The following is a 20,825-nucleotide window of genomic DNA, read 5'->3' as shown; positions in this document are numbered from 1 at the left end:
GATCATTTTTTTATAAAAACCTTCAGACCATGCTTCCTTGAGAACCCCCAGGGGTTGCCCATCCACCTCCACATCAAGCAGAATCTCCCTACCATTGACTTTAAAGCACTCAAGTACCTTGCCCCCTCCTACCTTACCTCACTGCTCTCCTATTACAACCCAGCCCGCACACTTGGCTCCTCTAATGTTAACCTTCTCACTGTACCTCGATCTCGTCTATCTCATTGCTGAACTCTTGCCTACACCCTGCCTGTGGCCTGAAACGCCCTTCCTCTTCACATCTGACAATCACTCTCCCCACCTTCAAAGCCTTATTGAAGGCACATCTCCTCCAAGTGGTCTTTCCTAAGCCCTCATTTCATCTTCTCCTGCCCCCATATGCATGGCCTTTTCACTTGGACTTGCTCCCTTTATTAACCCCTCCCTCAGCTCCACAGCACTTACATACATATCTGTAATTTATTTACGTATATTAATGTCTATCTCCCCGGCTAGACTGTAAGCTCATTGTGGGCTGGGAACTTGTTTACCAACTCTTCTGTATTGTACTCTTCCAAGTGCTTAGTACAGTGCTCTGCACATAGTAAGTGTTCAATACATATGACTGATCGATTGATTGGTAATAGCTGCCCAGTCTTGAGCTACAGCACAACACCTGCCACAGGCCGAGCGCTAGGGCACCAATGCGATCATCTCTAGACTGTAAGCTCGTTATGGGCAGGGAACATGTCTGCTAATTCTGTTGGACTATACTCTCCCAAGCGCTTAGTACAGTGTTCTGCACATAGTAAGCACTCAATAAATACCATTTATTGATTGATCTGAAAGGACCTGTGACTAGTTGCCATGGAAACACCAGATTGAGATTTGTCAGATCAAGTAATTGGAGAAACATCGTATCAGTAACCTGTTGCTGCACCTGCGAGATGTAGAAGCTTCCCCCCTTAAAACTCTTTGACTTCACTTTGTCACCCTGAACCTCTCCTTTTAATAGTAATAATAGTACTTGTGGTATTTGCTAAAGGATTACTAGGCAACAAGCACTCTAATAAGCACTCAGGAGAGTACAGTACAGTAGAGTTGGTAGAAATGATCCCTGTCCTCAGATGAGGGAGACAGACACTGAAATAAATTACCTGTAGGGGAAGTGGCAGAATATAAGGATACGTTTATAAGTGCCATATGGCAGGGGTGAATATTGAAGCACTTAAGGGGTACAGATCCAAGTGCATAGTTGTTGCAAAAGGTAGGGAAATGAGAGGTTAGTCAGGAAAGGCTCGTTGGAGGAGATAAAATGTATAATTTTGGTAGGGCTTTGAAGATGGAGAGATTGGTTATCTGCTGGATATGAAGCGGGAGGGAGTTTTAGGCAGGAAGGAGGACATGAATGAGGAGTCAGCAGCGAGAGAAACGAGATCAAGGTACAATGAGTAGGTAGGTGTTAGAGGAGCCAAGTGTGTGGGCTGGGTTGTAGTGGGAGATGAGCAAGGTTAGGTAGGAGGGCGAGAGCTGATTGAGTGCCTTAAAGCCAAAGGTAAGAAGTTCCTGTTTGATGCAGAGCTGAATAGGCAACCACTGGAGGTTTTTGAGGAGTGGAGAGATGTGTGCAAAATGATTTTTTAGAAAATGATCTAGGCAGCAGAGTGAAGTATGGACTGGAGAAGGGAGAGGCTGGAGGCAGGGAGGTAGTTGAGGTGGGATATGACAAGTGCTTGGACCAGCATTGGTAGCAGTTTGGATGGGGAGCGAAGGAGGTTATATTCAGTCAGTCAGTCATATTTGTTGAGCACTTACTGTGTGCAGAGCAATGTACTAAGTGCTTGGGAGAGTACAATATAACAGACTCACTCCCTGCCCACAATGAGCTTACAGTAAAGATGTTGTGAAGGTAGGACCAACAGGATTTGGGGACAGACTGAATGTGCAGGTTGCGTGATAAGGGAAGTCAAAGATAATGCCCAGCTAATGGGCTTGTGAGACCAGGAGGATGGTGGTGGTGGCAATAAATCAATCAATGGCATTTACTGAGCTCTTGCAGTGTGCAGAGCAGTGCATTAAGTGCTTGGCAGAGTACAACACAATAGTCTTGGTAGAAATGATCTCTACAAGGAAAAAGAAATCGAGTGTGGTCGACAGCGGTGGGAAGGTCAGGAGGAGGAGGAGGTTTGGTTGAAAAATGAGGACTCCATCAATTTCCCATTTCACCCAACCTCACCCACTCACAAATTTAGACACACATCATCTCATTATCTCTAGTTCCTGTACAACCTCTGAAATCTCACTCTTCGACCCCATACCTCTTCACCACAAAACTGTCCTTTTTCCCACAGAAACCTTCAATCTTTTGAGCCTCTCCAATTAACCCAAGTCATCATCCCTCATTTGGTCTCCCTGCCAAACCTGCCGTTTCTTGACGCACACATCTTCACCCTCAATCCCACCCTATCCACAGAGCTCAACTCTCTTGCAACCCTACCCCTCTGTCAATCAGTCCATAATATTTATTGAGCACTTACTGTGTGTAGAGTACTGCACCAAGCACTTGAGAGAGTACAGTACAGTAGGTAAACACAATCCCTACCCTCAAGAAGTTTACAGTCTATCTTATATTACCAACCTGTAGTCCTGGATCCCTTCCTAGGTATGTTGCCTCTACTCAGGTGCTTGTGCCAGATCACTGTTTGTGGAAATCCAAGCAGCAGCCCGACCTCATTCATCTCAGACTCAGCCTCACCTGCTATAATTCTGCCTAATTCTCTTCACCTTGACATCCAACAACCATCTTTAAAACCCTACATAAATGACATCTCCTCCAAGAAGGCTTCCCTGACTAATGTCTTATTTCCTCATCATATTTTCTCTCCCTCCTCCATCATCTATGAGCCTGTCTCCACACCCCCTAAGCACTTAGATATTTACCCTCCCCACACCCAGCACTCATGCACATCCCCCCTCTAGAGTGTAAGCTCACTCTGGGTAAGTAATGTGTCTGTTTATTGTTATATTGTACTCTCCCAAGCACTTAGTACACTGCTCTGCACACAGTAAGCACCCAGTAAATATGATTGAATGAATGACTATCCTTATACTCAGTTGCCTACCCAACCTATAATTACTTTTACTATCAGTCTCCCCACCTAAATTGTTACCTCCTATAAAGGAAGGGATCATGTCTGAGTACACTGCTCTGCACAGAGTACACACTCTATAACATGTTCAGTCAATTGATTGACTGATTAGATTTGGCAGACAGAAAACATTCAATTTTGGAAAAATAAGTTTTATAAATGTATAATTGGATCGCTCTGATTCAGTCGGAGATTTCAAACAGTTTTGACAAAATTATTATTTATTCATCTATAGTGCGAGTCAAACACACCCATGCTCTTACCTGACAAATGAGGCTCAACATCAGATTCTCCTATAGAAACTCGGATTTCTTTGCCTCCATGGAAATTTCCCTCCCAAGAAAACAGGAAGTTGGATTTTTGCACCGAGCACCGAAGGCGATTTGCTGCCATCACACAAATGGCAACCTTACGGAAAATATGCAATAGACTTTTGGTTGGCTTCTTCATTTCATTTTCGCCTTGATTCTCAGCCTCAGAAAAAATCCGTATTATATTTCTAATTACTTGTTTGAGGAATTCAAGTTTATTGAGTTGATCTTGTAGAAAGTCCCTTTGTATACACAAGGCACGTATCCGGCTATATAAAGGAAATAAGGCTCCTGCCATTAAGGCACATGCTGCCAGTAAAGATGTACGTTCCTTTTGAGTCTGTGATAATGTATTTTTCAAATATGCGTTTTCAAGTTTCAACTGCTCTTGGTCTTCTTCAATCTTGGCAAATTTTTCCTCATTTTTCTTAGCAATTTCTTCTAATGTCTACAAGAAAAAAGTGGCAAATGATGAACATAAACAAGTATTTCTCACCTCCTTTAAAATTCAAAGTTAACTGAACCATCTTTTTTGCTTTTTCTATTTTATTTGATCAGCCATCATAACAGAAAATACAATATTTAAATTTAAATTTAATGACAATTATTTTTCATCTTTCTTTTCCTTGAGAGTTAACTGAAATAAAAACTATGGCATACGCTCATACGAGGAAAAGTGCTCCAACTTATTTTCATATAAATATGGACTTTCATTTTAATACCAAATTTTGGTACAGCAGAAGAACCTGAGCAAAAGGAATCTGAAGTAACATATAAAAGTTCATCATCTCTCCTACATAAACCAAGTGTGGGCACAAGAACAGGGGCTAAGAACTGGTAAAACCTGAAGAGATATAATGGACAGATTGGGAGCAGCTGGGTTAAGGGGACATAAAGGTGATCTCTTAATTGCTTTGCAATCAACACCCTACTCATATATTCGTAGATGAATTATGTCTGAGAAGCAGAGCCATGTTTTCAGTAGAACACTATAGTGACTTTTTTTTAAACACATGCAGCTGCTGAAGCGAGTACCTGGTGGATACTTTTCCAAATCGGTAAGTAATGGAAAGTCAAGCAAGACTATTTACTAAGAGAGTAACCACTTTAAACTGGGAATACTGAATTAGTTTCTATTTTAGTGGGACCTGACAAATAACTTCTTAGATGATTTGAACCCTGGCTTCTTGATCTGTGTATTGCCTTAGGTCAGGTTGCTATTTTGGTCTTTAACTCAATTCTATCCAATCTCACCTGACCAAAGGATTCACCACTCTCCACCAGATGTGTCTTTCTCACCTTTCTACTCTTTTCTCCCTGCTACACACCCAACTCTCACACTTCACCCCTCCCAAGATAATCTAGCTGTACCAAATCTATATGCTATTCATTGCTCGCAGCCTTTCTTCTGTAGGCTATTCTCTCCCTCCTCAAATCTACCAAGCCACCTTCAGAGCCTTTCTAAAAGACCACCTCCTCCAGGAGACACTCCCCAAATGATCCCCATTTTGTAATCAACCAATACCATGTATTAAGTACCTACTGTGTGCAAAACACTGTACTACACACACTGGATCATACAATGGAAATTAATGTATACATGATCCCTGCCCTCAAGGAGCTTACACTTTAGGAGGGGAGACAAATTACAGAAAGGAGGAAAGTAATAGAATATATAAGAAAAATACAGAAATGCGAAGGGAAGTTATGAGTTTTTAATTGACTGGGTGTCTTGGAAGGGCTGAAACGGCAGTTGAGAGGAAAGGGGAGGAGACGAGAGATTAATCAGGATAGGTCTTGTGGAGGAGATGTGACTTCAGAAAGGTTGAGAAGATGGGGAGAGCAATGGTCTGCCATATGTGAAAGAGGTGGAAGATCCAGGCAGAAGGAAGGGTGTGAATAAGAATTCGGTGATGGGAGAGATAAGAACGAGGCACAGTGAGTAAGGTTAGTTTTAAGGGAACAGAGTGTGAGAGCTGGGGTCTAGAGGGCATATGGAGAGGATACATAAGGGATTAAGGATTGATGGAGTGCCTTAAAGTCACTGGAGATTTTTGTGGAGTGCGGAGATTCCCACAGAGATGTTTCACAAAAAGTATCTGGAAGGATAATTGGTAGGTCAGATAGGATAGAAGATAAACGACCTAATCATTGCAATAAATATACTTGACAAAACTTAAGAAAATTATATGGTGTTTGTTAAGTGCTTACTACGGGTCAAGGACTGTTCTAAGCACTGGGGTAGATATAAGTTAATCAGGTCAAACACAGTTCCTGTCCCACGTGGGACTCACACTAAGTAGGAGGAGGAACAGGTATTTAATCCACATTTTATAGTTGAGGAAACTGAGGCACAGAAAAGTTAAGTGATTTGCCCAAGGTCACGCAGCAAGCAACTGGCAGAGTCAGGATGTGCTCCTTCCACTAGGCCATGCTGCTTCCAGGAACCAAACCTCCACAGGAAGCCTTGTCAATGGAAACCGAAGTTCTGGTAGGGTTCTGACCTTAACATAAGTGCTTAGTACAGCAGTCCACAGACAATAAGCACCCAAAGCATACAACTGATAAATCCAGACCCAAGCAAGACTCAGGATTGTACTGGCTTTAATAATACAACAATTTCAACTCACCACCACTGACTCTTTGGTTTTAAAAATCCCTAGATGTTAGGGCACTAATCGATCATATTTATTGAGTGCTTACTGTATGCAGAGCACTCTGTACTAAATGCTACTATAATAGAGGTGATAGATACATTCCCTGCCCACAAGGAACTCACAGTCTAGCGGACAACACGCAACATGCAGAGGCAGAAGAAGGCAAAGACTGAATCTGCAGGAATCCAAATGATAAAACTGTGCCTCTTCAGCCAGCGTGGCCGAAGCAGACCAGCGTGCCAGAGAAGCAGCGTGGCTCAATGGAAAGAGCACGGGCTTTGAAGTCAGAGGTCATGGGTTTGAATCCTGACTCTGCCAATTGTCAGCTATGTGAGTTTGGGCAAGTCACTTAACTTCTCTGTGCCTCAGTTACCCCATCTGTAAAATGGGGATTGAGACTGTGAGCCCCCCATGGGACAACCTGATCACCTTATAACCTCCCCAGCACTTAGAACAGTGCTTTGCACATAGCAAGTGCTTAATAAATGCCATTATTATTATTATTATTATTACCTAAGGCTACAGGCTTCAGCGGAAATACTGCCTTGATGCCACAGATGGTATAGCACAGAGCCATTTGGAAAGGTGAGCTGAAAGGCACCAAACCATTTAAGAACTACAGCCTGGTGAACTACCAACCACAGTAGATAAGGGCAAACCAGTGTGAAGATGGCCAGCGCATAGAACAGTGCTTTGCACATAGTAAGCGCTTAACAAATGCCATTATTATTATTATTATTATTATTATTATGGCCATAGTAGTTGAGTCAGCAGGACTCTTCTCTGTTTTCTCCAAGCTTATCAACGCAACAAAGCTGTTGGCTTTGCTCTCAAAAGGGTAGTTAATTCCCAAGAATTATGTGGGGTTTGTCTAATCAACTAGAAAGGAAAAAGAAAAAGGTGAAGATTGGAAAAAGGTAGTCATTTTAAATGACATACCAGTCAGTCCAAAAAATAAGATTTTACATTAAGATTGTATATTGGTGGATGAAATGTAGTTTCTATTAGCTGACCATACCTAAATTGTGACTGACCTGATAAGCCTGTATCCACTTCAGTAGTTAGAACAGTGCTTGACTTACAGTAAGTGTTTAACAAATACAATTATAATTATTAAATTGCTAAATCTTTTTCAGTGGTACTCATTTAAATTCTGGTTAAAATAAAATACAATAGCAAAATAAAAGCTACAGTGAATACCTGACTAGGACTTTGATTTTTAGGATATATTAGGCTTTTAAATTAGTCCCGATATTCCATAGATGTTATCAGGCATACTGTATTCTTTACTGAAAGTGATTTTTGCAGAACAAAGCTTGTCTGGTGAAAAGGCTAGGAGCAAGTGGAAGAGCAAATTAGAGTTAAAAGGATTAAGATTCCCCACCTTAGGAGGTTAAAATGCCAGGATTTTTAAAAGGAAATATAAGGCAGATGTGACACAGAGCAGAGTAGCTCTGACTTTCTCCTGCAAGTCAAATATCCTCATCTACATCCCAGGGATGACCAAAAAACTGAAAGTTTTTAAGGCATTCCCAGACTTCTTAGACCAACACGTCATGATTCATATGGACAGTCAGGTAACAATGCACTACATAAATAAGCAAGGGAGGACCCACTCCATTTCATCTTGCAAAGAGACTCTGGAAATCAGGCAACGGGCGCCACAAAACAGGATCTCGTTATTTAGTCTCCTACCTAGTAGAAGATGCAGATGCTTGAACTGACAGGTGGTGAACCCCCATGAGCAGCTAATCAGCAGCTCGGTTGCTGACAACCTATTCTCACAGAACGGCAATTCCAAGACAGACTTATTTGTCTTGATAAGTGGCCACATAAATGGCATTTATAGAATGCCCACTAGATGTAATGCACTCGAAGAATACAATAGAAGCACAATCTTCATAATGTACTGAAACTCAAACATGCAGGGTAGAGACTTATACCACACCACAAACCGTCCAAAATATTCCTTCCTGGAACCAGTGCCCAACCACAAAAACTCAGTTCGGTTGCCTGGTCCCCTGAAGATGAATTCTGTAACACACATCTGAAAATGTGTGCTAGAGTCAAACGAACTGATGAGCTAATGAGACCCATATTCGATTTCAAGTGAAACCAAAATTCCTCACCTCTAATTTATGGTCTCTAAAGGTTCATGGCCTCACCAGCTCATTAGCTCCCACACACCTTCACCTGGGATGAGGTCAATTTCTATTTATATGCACATACGGTATACGAGTCGCTTCTAGATGATCATTTCAGGATGTTATCCACGACATACCACTTGATGTGGAAATCTGGAAAGGGAGGGCTGGGGACAGAATCTGTACCTTCCAGCATGAATCTCGGGTTTCCTGGCAAACCAGCTCTAAAAGTTTTTTTAACATGTCTGATTTCTCGGGCAACTTGAGAAGGATAGCTAATAGAGAAGTTGACAAGACATTTAGCTACCTCAGTGAGAACACCCCAGCTTCCCACAGAGGCTGAGAGTGCCAATTTTGATCAAGCATATATACAGCCCTGCCGTAGTCTTCCCTAATGCCACTGCAAAGGCAGGCATGGAGGAGTTAAAAGGTGGAACGAAGGGCAGCCTAGAGTCCTCTTCATTGACTTCTTTCAAAATATTCCCGTGGTTTGGAAGACTGCAGCTTTGACAGAATATCTCTCTGAAGTTCTAGAGCTCCAGTGTCAACCTTTCGTGGGAGGTTTGTTTGTCATCAGCTGTATGTTGGAACTTGTTCCCTGACACTCTCCACGGACAAAGTGTTCTAGGGAAATAGGTTGTGCTGAAAAGTAGGCTGGGTTAGTGAGGATTTGTCTTTACCTCAAGCCCTGGCTGTGTTCTAGCCAACACAGGTCCCCCAACAGAGAAGAAAAAATTCTTTATAGAATTGAATGAGGCAAAATAATTAAAGAAAAGTAAATCAAAATAATTTAAATCTTATCCTACTGTTGAAACAGTGGAAATTGATCATTTTTAGAAGTACATTAAATCTTTCAGGCCTTCACACTACATGCAGTGCACAGGAAATGGATCAGGATATTTTTAGGGGAAGTAGCATGGCATGGTGGATAAAGCACGGGCATGGGAGTCAGAATCCCGGCTCTGCCATTTGTCTGCTGTGTGGCCTTTGGTAAGTCACTTCATTTCTCTGGGCCTCAGTTCCCTCATTTGTAATATGGGGATTAAGATTGTGAGCCCAAGCGGGTCAGGGACTATGTCCAACCCGATTTGCTGGTATCCACCCCAGCATTTAGAACAGTGTCTGGCACATAGTAAGCATTTTACAAATACCTCAATTATTATTAAATAGCGTGCAACTATTTTTAAGCCTTTCCTTCAAAAAATGATAATAAGGACAAAGAAAAAAGTGAGAATGGTGCCATCATATAGTCTAAAACTACAAATGGTAGATTATGGTGTTGGTGATTTTTTTTTTCAATGGCAGGGAGTCTAGTATTTCCATATACCAAAACCCTCCACAAAACACTACAATATAAATGGATTGAACAAAGAAGCCACGTATTGAATGAATCACAAAGAGAATTAACAAACTTTCCATTTTTAAATATGCTGTAATCAGAGCACATTTGAGGAATTTTCATGAAGCAGCACAGTGAAGCTTGTATTACCATTATGGCATATCTGTCTGATTAATAGAGGATTTCAGTTACCAATTCATAAATGTTAAACTTTTAGAGGAAAAAATGTTAATGTAATTGGCTTCTACTTCTGTTATGCGTACTCACCTTCAGCTGAGGAGACATAACTCATCTCACAGTCAATTATATTACTATTGGGTCTGTAACACTGTGGGAATAATATATTTCCTACTCCTAGGCTCAGGTCTTCTGTCAAATTCTCAGTCCCCAATTAATTAAAGTGGCAGTAACTACTTGAACTCCTCAAAATTGCAATTGGTACTGGTCCCATGGGAAATCATGTAATGGTTATTGATATATATATATATATATATATATATATATATATGTGTGTGTGTGTATATATATATATATTCATGCTTTACATTGAACATCTTGTTTAAAAAATGAACAAACAAGGGAAATGCCAACTGCAGGATCTACTAATCAATTGATGGTATATACTGAGTGCTTATTGTGCACACTGAACTAAGCATTTTGGAGAGTACAATACAACTCAACAGGCACAATCTCTGCCCACAAGGAGCCAAGCAATATATTTCTGAACAGCCTTAACTAAAATTTTCTTCATCTCCTAAAGTTAATAATAAAATAATCCTTATACATGGATGTATATTAATATAGCTACTCAAAGTTGGTGTCAGTGATGGTGAAGTTCACCTATGAGAGCATATATGGCTGGAAAAGTCAGTGGGACCCAGAGCCCCAACCACATTGTGAATACACAAAGACTGTCTCTTGCTTTGCTCTCTTATTTGTTGTCTGCAGCACCTGATACTGTAGTTGCTTTTGGGCCCTTGTCTCACAATCCTTCTCTAGATGCCATGGTTCCCAACAGCTTTGACACTGTGGGCCACCGCCTTCAATCAATGGTATTTATTGAGTGCTTACGGTGTGCCGAGCACTGTAGTAAGCACTTCAGGGATGTTTTTTCTATCTGAGACATGATCCCTGCCCACAAGGAGCTTATTGTCTGCAGGGGAAGAGAGACATGAAAATAGATTAGGGATAGGGAAGCAGCACAGAAGCAGCTGTGGCCTAGTGGAATGAGCATGGGACTGCGAGTCAGAGAACTTGGGTTCTAATCCTGGCTCTCCCACTTGTGTGCTGTGTGACCTGGGGCAAGTCACTTCACTTCCCTGGGCCTCAGTTCCCTCACTCACAAAGTGGGGATTTCATACCTGTTCTCCCTCCTACTCAGACTGTGAGTAGTGAGTCCCGTGGGGGACCTGGTCATTTGGTATCTATCCCAATGCTTAGTACAGTGCTTCACACATAGTAAGTACTTAAACACCACAACTATAGGGAAAATATAAGATAATGACATTTACATAAGTATTATGGGGCTGGGGTGAGTATCAGAGTGATTAAGGAGAAGCAGCGCGGCTCAGTGGAAAGAGCACGGGCTTTGGAGTCAGAGGTCATGGGTTCAAATCCCGGCTCTGCCAATTGTCAGCTGTGTGACTCTGGGTAAGTCACTTAACTTCTCTGTGCCTCAGTTACCTCATCTGTAAAATGGGGATTAAGACTGTGAGCCCCCCGTGGGACAACCTGATCACCTTGTAACCTCCCCAGGGCTTAGAACAGTGCTGTGCACATAGTAAGTGCTTAACAAATGCTATTATTATTATTAGTATTAAGGGGTAAACAACTGAGTCTTAGACTGCTCAAATAAGGAATGAAATGTGCAGGCTGAGAGCTGATTGACTTCCTTAAGGTCAATAGTGACGAGTTTCTGCTTGATGCAGAGATGGATGGGCAACTATTGGAGGTTTTGGAAGAGTGGGGAGATATGTGCAGAACAACATTTTTAGAAAAATGACATGGGCAGCAGAGTGAAGTAGGGACTGGAGAGGGGCAAGGCTAGAGTGACTTGCCCTAGGTCACAAGGTCACTGTCAAGCTAGTCCAAGTGCATAGAGCAGCTTGGTGGCAGTTGTGGATGGAGACAAGGGGGCAGACTCCAGAGATGCTGTGAAGATAGGACCGGCAGGATTTGGGCACTGAAAGAATATGCCAGTCGAAGGAGAGATAAGATCAATGAAAATCACATAGGGGACATGGTACTCCTTTATCTGGCACTCTGCAAAGAGCACGTCCACTGAGTGGGTGTTTATACACATTCATACAATTTCTAAATCTTTTATTCTCCATTTACTCCCAATCCCTTGGAGAACACATTCACTCCCATAGCTTCAACTACCATTTCTATTCGCATGATTCCCAAATCCACATCTCCAGCCCTGAACTTTCTCTTTCTCTGACAGCTAGTATTTCCTCCTGTCTTCAGGACATCTCTACTCGGATGACACCGCTGACACCTCAATCTTAGCATGTCTGCTGTGTGGCCTTGGGCAAGTCACTTTACTTCTCTGGGCCTCAGTTACCTCGTCTGTTAAATGGGGATTGAGACCGTGCCCCCAAAGTGGGACAGGGACTGTGTCTAACCGGATTTGCTTGTATCCATCCCAGCTCTTAGCCCAGTGCCCTGCACATAGTAAGTGCTTAACAACCTTCCCAGACTGAGCCCCCTCCTTCCTCTCCCCCTCGTCCCCCTCTCCATCCCCCCGTCTTACCTCCTTCCCTTCCCCACAGCACCTGTATATATGTATATGTTTGTACATATTTATTACTCTATTTATTTTACTTGTACATATCTATTCTATTTATTTTATTTTGTTAATATGCTTGGTTTTGTTCTCTGTCTCCCCCTTCTAGACTGTGAGCCCACTCTTGGATAGGAACTGTCTCTATATGTTGCCAGCTTGTACTTCCCAAGTGCTTAGTACAGTGCTCTGCACACAGTAAGTGCTCAATAAATACAACTGATTGATTGATTGATGTGCAAAACAGAACTCCTTGCTGACCTCCCTGCCACCCGTCTCTCCCCATTCCAGTCCATACTTTTCTCTGCTGTCCAGATCATTTTTCTACAAAACCATTCAGTCCACGTTTCCCCACTCCTCAAGAACCTCCAGTGGTTGCCCGTCCACCATCGGATCAAACAGAAACTCCTTGTCATTGGTTTTAAAGCACTCAATCACCTTGCCCCCTTCTCCCTGATTTCCTACTCCAACCCAGCCTGCACACTTTGCTCCTCTAATGCCAACCTACTCAATGGACCTAGATCTCATTTCTCTCACGCCAACCTCTCACTTCTATCCTGCCTCTGGCCTGGAACACTCTCCCTTTTCATATCTGACAGACAATCGCTTTCCCCACCTTCAAAGCCTTATTAAAAGCACATTTCCTCCAAGAGGCCTCCCCTAAGCCCTCATTTCCTCTTATCCCACTCCATTCTGTGTCACCCCTGCACTTGGATTTACACCCTCTAGTCACCCCTTCCTCAGCCCCACAGCATTTATGTACATACTTGTAATTTATTTATTTAAAGTAATGTCTGTGTCTCCCTCTAGACTGTACGTTCACTATGGGCAGGTAATGTGTCTACTAATTCTGTTATATTGTACTCTCCCAAGTGCTTAGTACAATGCTCTGCACAGGGAATAAATATGATCGATCGATATACATTGTCATTCTGCAGTCACTTTAAATTGGTTTTAAATTATAAACTACGCATTTATTTTCTTTGAAATAACAAAGAAAAAATTTCATAATTTTATAGCTTTTTGGCAGAAATTGCATATTAGTTTTTGGAAGGCACCTACAGTGCTGCTGCTGCTTCATAACATTTTTCTGTTTCTGCCATAATTAGTTGTGTGATTTTACACGTTCTATCATATCATTAAAAATTTCATCCTGACACTTTTGAAGGCCTTTCAAAGTATAAGACTATTTCTTGCAAATACACTCTAGATGAGCTACCTGCATGGTAAAACAGGTAAACTAAACTAGCTCTCTTCTCTCCTTCAAAGCCCTATTGAGAGCTCACCTCCTCCAGGAGGCCTTCCCAGACTGAGCCCCCCTTTTCCTCTGCTCCTCCCTATTGCCCCTACTCCCTCCCTCTGCTCTACCACCTTCCCCGCCCCACAGCACTTGTGTATATTTGTACATATTTATTATTCTATTTATTTTATTAATGATGCATATATATCAATAATTTTATTTATCTATTTTGATGCTATTGATACCTGTCTACTTGTTTGGTTTTGTTGTCTGTCTCCCCCTTCTAGACTGTGAGCCCACTGTTGGGTAGGGATTGTCTTTATCTGTTGCCGAATTGTACTTTCCAAGTACAGTGTTCTGCACACTCTAAGCGTTCAGTAGGATTGAATGAACAGAAAATGCAAATAAATTTGATTCAAAAGTTGCATATCTCAATTCATGTCTTTTAAATTTTTAAAGTTGTTTTCCTGTAAATGTATTTTCTAATGTAAGAAGGTCAAGAGATTTAGACTAAGAGATCAATTCATTTATGATCATATTTTATCTGAAAAATAAAATATTTGGTTCACACTTGGTGTCATTTAATAGTGTATTACTTAAAACTGATGTTTCTTCTCTCATTTTATAAAGCATTTAAATGAGGTAATGAAAGGGAATATTTTTAGTTCAGAATGCCTCTAAAATAAAATGGAGTATGCCCAATTTGAAATTGGATCTGCAAATGTGAATACACGATGCATACACATGACAGAATGGGCCCTAGTAGCTCAAGAAAATAGTTCGAAGTTTCTATGAGGAAACTCCCTTTCTTCTGACAGATCCACTTATGCAGATCATGTTGTATGAAATATCTGAAAAGCTGAAAAAGTCACGAGAAGGTTTCCAATCCAATCATAGAGATTTTTTTAAAGGCTCATCTCCTACTGATTTTCAACGTATTTCTTTGAAAGGGCAAAGAAATGATATTTGCTCTCTCTCCTTCCCTTCTCTACTGACTGTAGAGATGCTTACATACAAGACAATCAATGAGAAGGAGCATATAATAATAATAATAATGATAACAATGATAATTGTGTTTTTTTAATAAGTCTTTACTGTGTGCCAAGCACTGTGGGCCAAAATTGTTTCATAACTCCAGCAGGAGGAGAAACTTAGGGAACATTTTTCCCTTCCTATCCCTCGAGAGCAAATGTGAATGTAGCCAAGATCTGGAATCTTTCTACTCAAACCACATGAACAAAGTTTTGACCTGCTCAATAGAGCTAGCATATGAACCTAGTTCTTTAGCAGGGGTGTATGCTGGTCTGCTAAGCCATTTTAATTTATTATAGCAAAAATACAGTTTTTTATGCATTTCTTTTGGAAACACTATAATTTCAGAACTTATGAAATATCGAAGTACCCATAAAATTCTACTACTTTTCCCCTTCAAAAGTATTTGTTACATTATGAAAAATGGAATGGATCTTATAATCCACAGTCTATTGCCCTTCAGAAAACATGTCATAATCACATAATTACATTTTTTTAATTACTCTTTAACACCTCGTATTTCACAAGCAAGTTATTTTGAGATTTTCGTAGTTTGAGTAACCGTATCTTGTTTCTGTTTTATGCTAAAATAAAGAGTGGATTTATTAGTGTAAATGACTAAGTTCTTTGAATTGCTTCATCAGTAAGATTAATTTATTTTCTTTTAATTAGGTCCCTGTGGCTAATACTGGCTAGTAGTATTAGCATGTCCTGCACAGAAAGTGGAGCTTAGAGACTTCATACAGACTTCAGTCACATTTACATGCCCACAGCAATGGCATCAAACTGAGTTGTAGACAAGTCATAATTAATGGTACTGAATTATTAACACCCAAATTTTTTTTGAAATAAGATGAATGTCAGACTCTCTTAATGATACTGTGATTTGGACAAATGTCACTGAATTTAATAAAGGTATCTGGTGCCCGAGGACAGTTACCTTCTCATTAGCCCTTTCGAGGTCTAAGATCGGGGCATCTGCCTTCTCCTGCAAGATTGCACAAATCTCAGACCAGGAGAATAATTCCAGTTTGCCTTCTGGTTGTCTTTTTAACCCAGAGCCTGCTCCCAAATGCTGATATAAAGTATGAAGGGAGGTTAGTTTCTCCTGTGAGAAAAGAAGGAAATTAAGGCCAGTGTAAAAACATGCACGATCCCAACTATTCATACGGTGAGATGCAACCTAAAAGGGACACAATTGGTCTGCTTGAAATTTCAACACACTATAGTTTTAAGAAAACTTATTAGACTGTGGAAAGTACATTAATGTAGCCAGAACAGATGGACCTGCTTATGAACTTTTTATAATTATAAGGTATAATTTCATGTTTACATTAATCATGATACTGCCCCAAACCAAAGGAAGCAAGTTATTTGCAAAGAAAAATAATGTTAGTCTGAAAATGAATTAAAATGATTTTTTTTATGGTATTTGTTAAGCACTTACTATGGGCCAGGCACTGTATTAGGCACTGGGGCAGATATGTGACAATCAGGTTGGACTTTTGTTCTAGCAGTTTGTTTGTAAAGGTAGAGAGCAGCATGGCACAGTGGAAAGAGCCCGGGCTTAGGAGTCAGAGGTCATGGGTTCTAATCCCGGCTCCACCACTTGTCAGCTGTGTGCCTTTGGGCACGTCACTTCACTTCTCTGTGCCTCAGTTACCTTATCTGTAAAATGAGGATTAAGACTGTGAGCCCCACGTGGGACAACCTGATCACCTTGTAACCTCCCCAGCTCTTAGAACAGCGCTTGGCACATAGTAAGCACTTAACAAATACCAACATTAATTAATTAATTAAAGGTAATTTCATCCCTTCTACAGTGTCACTGAGTCTAACTTAATAATAATAATTATGGTATTTGTGAAGTGCTTACTATGTGCCAAGTGCTGTTCTAAGCACTGGGGTAAATACAAGGTAATCAGGTTGTCCCACATGAGGCTGATAATCAATCCCCATTTGACAGATGAGGTAATTGAGGCACAGATAAATTAAGTGGCTTGCCTAAGGTCACACAGCGACAAGTGGCAGAGTCGGGATTAGAACCTACCTCCTCTGACTCCCAAGCCCTTGCTCTTTCCACTAAGCCATGCTGTTAAGCCCCTTAAGCTATCTGATGGAGGGAGACAGGGTAGGAGAATTCTTTGGACCCCTCAAGTAAATACTACTCTTCTATAGTCTTGGGTGTAAGAATTACTCATCACTTGGCACAGTTTAAGCGGTTAAATGATCATTAGTAATAACAAAAATAGCACCTCCAAACTAGTAAGGAAAAAGTGTGACGGAAGAACAAAATGCCTTCCAACGGATTCAATTAGAAAGAACAAATGAAAGTGTACATATAATACTTCATTTTTGTGTATTTAATAAAGGTCTCTTAGGTCACTTTCCAAGACCCATTGACATGAAAAATGTCTTAGAAAAGAGAGACAGAGACAGAGAGAGAAAGAAAGAGAGAGAGAGAGAGAGAGGAACTAAACATCTGAATACATCACTCAAGCTTAAGTGGGAACTCCTGAGGTAAGTTTTCTTGCATCTATCAAAACGCTACATATCATTTTACTACTTTCATGGAGCTTAACAACTTTCCCAAATGCTTTCAAAATACTAAAGTTAAAGATGGCTGTCTAACCATAACTAAATCAAGAAGCCATGAGAGAGTTTGGAAATATCATTCCTTTTGTACACAGCTAATGTTAGAAGTTTGTACTTTCCAACTGTGATTAGTTGTTTTAAAATCTTACAAATATAAATAACCAAAAGCAATGAACAGGCAATAAAAATTTCACAAAAAAAAATCTTCAATTGATCAAGTGCTTCCTCAGTGATAATTCACTGTGTCGCCATTCTGTCCTTTTTGCTTGGGCTGTGATAAACCAAGCATGATAATCATCCATTTGGCGTGAAAAAGAAATCCCAAGACTCAAAATCAATTCACACATGTTGAACCCAACCACAATGCTGTAGACATGCTGACTTTACAATACAGTCAGGATTCCAGTTTCCTTTACTTTAATCATTATCTGATGTGTAGAACAATTCCAACTGCTTCATGTGGACACAATTTAAATCCCAGACTGTAAGAAGGGTGGAAAGAATGTTTCCTTTTTACTCAGTTGGCATTCGTGTTCATATTTGTTGGAGTAATGAGCTCAATATGCTGGACAACTCAGATAAAGTAATTCTGTGCTAGATTAGTCATGTACCTTATGTATAAAATTAAAATGCCTAGCAACCTCTCTATTTAGATAGGCAATGTCTGCATGAGATGAACACGTTTTGAAATAAACTAATGAAATAATTACTAAATACAGGATTTGAGAGCTATCAACTTGCAAGTCAACAATGGAAAAAACTATAATCTAGTGCCAAGGTAAAATAATTTGCATTTCCCATGATCTCTGGTTAGTATTTAACCTAGTAATTAACCCTCTGGACTATAAAGCTTACAAAGGTCCCAAATATAAAAATAAATACTTATTGTGAGCAAAATTAATACCGTGGGATGGCTCCAGAAAAAAAAAACTGCCTTACTTGATATGTTTGGCTCTGAGAAACAGCAGAGGAAAATTAGCATTGAAAATGACAGAAGGGTTAAACTACTAAACATCTTTTCTTGCAAAATAGGATGACAAAGAACTAAGATAGGGACCAAATGTGCAGATATTACATGCGTATTTCAAAATATGCAGCTTAAAATGATCTTTGGAGATATACCAGATAAAACTTAAAAGTAGCCATCTGATATATGTAAATGTATAAAGCAAAGATTAGGTAGAGGCCTTTTTTTGACAGTCGTCTTGTCTCTGGTAATACCTCAGCATCTTTATGGTAAGCCTTGGTAAGCTTCTGGATTTCATTTTCAGATTCTGTGGTATGCATGTTTTCTTTATTGCAGCAGAGTAGCCCATCTTGTACTTCCACTTTTAAAGTGTCCACTAAAGCCCCCCTGTCTGCATACTTAGTGTGCAGATCATTTAACTCTTTATTGGCATCAGCCAGGTTGTCCTGTGCTTCCTGCAAAATAAAAAGTGACTCCCAAAAAGTTAACTTTATTTAGCTCTGCAGCAGATGATTTTTCCATACATTTAGAGCAATTTTAAAATATGCAAAAAGGAAAGTACCAGTGTTAAAACAGAATCTGCATGAGGACTCGGACATTTAATTAATACCGTTTCAGTAGCTTTTTATTCTCAACTCCAAAAAAAAAATAGAGCAGACCCTCCAGAATCACACCAGTTCATCTACCTTGCTTCTCTTCTCTCAGAGACCCATGTTGTAATTGTTTTATTTAGGGACAGGGATAATAGCCTTTCACCCTTCCAAATTTAGCAAAATCATTTTCTGTACTCCCAATGGAAGTAATAAGACTAGTTACTTGAAAATTAACAAATTATCAGGGTTTCTAATTTAAGATTAGGGTAATAATAATAGAAACATGATGCCATTTTAAAAAAAACCTAGGGAAGTGATTATCTTATAATGTGGGGAAAAAAATCCAGTGTCTAATAAAAACAACCCTGGGTTGAGGAGTTGAGGATATGGAAACTTGCTTTGTCTAATTTATATTGCCAAGAACCCACTTTAATATGTACCATAAAATTACTTATAGCATTCATATGTTAAAATATAGCATGAATACTACACAGGGGTCAAATACTAATGTAAAAAGCTGAAATTATAATAATGCAGACAAATTTGGGATTGGGAAGAGTTTAATTTCACATTAATCTAACAATCGGTGTTGTTTTAAAAGTGAATTTGGAATTTACCAATTAGGCATAATCTGATAAAGAAATAGTGAACCCCACAAAAAAGTGTGGAGGGGGAACATATTCCAAATCCTCATATGTTATTAGACTCATAATACTTGACAGCCATGATGAGCATGTTTAGGTCAGGGGTCAACAATGTTTCCTAGATAGTAAATGAGGAATGTATATTAAGAGATCCAGACACACCAATACTTGGAACTAAGATTTTCATATACTAACCTCGCCAAACTGTTCAATATAATATTTGAAAACATGAAATACTTTGACTATTCATATTTTTGATGTGTATGCCATAGTTCCTATTTTCATGCAATTTTGCCATTTGAAATTTATTACGTTTCAGTTCCATTTAAAAACTAGATTTCACTTTAAGAATAGAGTACTTTTTCCCCCCATAACAAATAATTAATTCCAAGTTAATCTGCATATAGCAAAGACCAATGTCAAAATCAAAACACATTGGTAGTGCACAAAATCCAAAGTGCACAGAAATACATTTCAAAATAATATTAAAAGTTTAGCGAATAGAGATTAGACTAACTTTTTGAAAAGAAGAAAAACAAAAAGCACTGAGTAGAAATTTTACTACGGCAAAATAATAACCTAAACATATCTCCAAGGAAAAGATTCAATCGAATTACACCTTCAATTTTTTATTTTGAAAATGTATCTTCTCTTTAGAAGACTCCAGCTCTTTAAATGTTTTTTCCAAAATAACTTTCATGTCCTTTCTCTTACAAAACATAAATGTAAGGAAATGTTTTCCTTATTAAGCCAAACAAATGCAAATCCTTGGTTTATCTTAAATACTTCATCATTAAACTAGAAGCTATTGAAACTACTCTTTCATTACCTAAATTCAAATCAAGTCAGTCTGAAAATTGTTTTATTGCTCCTAAGTGAGTCTTATCATGGAGCTTTGGGCTTAAAAACATTGTAGAAGCCAAAAATAATAGGGATATTATTATTATAGATTTTTATGGGAGGCCTTCTTTTCGTCTGTAAACTTAAATAATCTTATTACTAAACTTGTCTAAGACAGAAGGTCAAAAGCAATGGCATCCACAAGGACTGCTCTTCCTATATGTCATGAGGGCATTCAGTGGTCTCTAGCTCCATATAACTTCAGGGTCGGTCACATGCGGTCCTACTGGGAAGGCTTGTGGCAGGTCATCAGTTGGTCCTGCACTGTTTGTGATTTATTTTCCTTGACAGTTCATTCTTCTTTCTGTCAGACCGCTCTTTTTGCTTTCTTTGCAGCCACCCCCTTGGTCTTCCCACTGCTGTCTCTGGCACTGTTTCACAACAAAGCGCATTACTAAGCCAAAGCCTGCTGAGTCGACTTTTCAACTGTGCTAAAGATCATGTGACATTCATCCTCCCAAATAACAATTCACTGTGGGTAACATGTTCC

General features: G+C 39.7%; 1 protein-coding gene across 4 annotated transcripts in view; it reads right to left on the bottom strand.

Annotated features, from left to right (window-relative positions):
• The window catches only part of CCDC171 (coiled-coil domain containing 171), a 179,676-nt gene that overhangs the window by 81,812 nt on the left and 77,039 nt on the right, over nt 1–20,825 (bottom strand). For 2 of the 4 annotated variants that reach the window (XM_038769913.1, XM_038769915.1), the window contains 3 exons: nt 18,453–18,653; nt 15,577–15,744; nt 3,392–3,887 (listed from right to left, as the gene is read on the bottom strand). In XM_038769913.1, coding sequence (XP_038625841.1) covers nt 3,392–3,887; nt 15,577–15,744; nt 18,453–18,653 — 865 coding nt within the window. The remainder of the gene's footprint in view (nt 1–3,391; nt 3,888–15,576; nt 15,745–18,452; nt 18,654–20,825) is intronic. The other 2 variants (XM_038769916.1, XM_038769917.1) reach the window with 2 other exon arrangements.

The sequence above is a fragment of the Tachyglossus aculeatus genome, chromosome X4 (assembly GCF_015852505.1).
Source record: "Tachyglossus aculeatus isolate mTacAcu1 chromosome X4, mTacAcu1.pri, whole genome shotgun sequence".
Lineage (NCBI taxonomy): Eukaryota > Metazoa > Chordata > Mammalia > Monotremata > Tachyglossidae > Tachyglossus > Tachyglossus aculeatus.
This window is presented reverse-complemented; position numbering and strand designations above follow the sequence as displayed.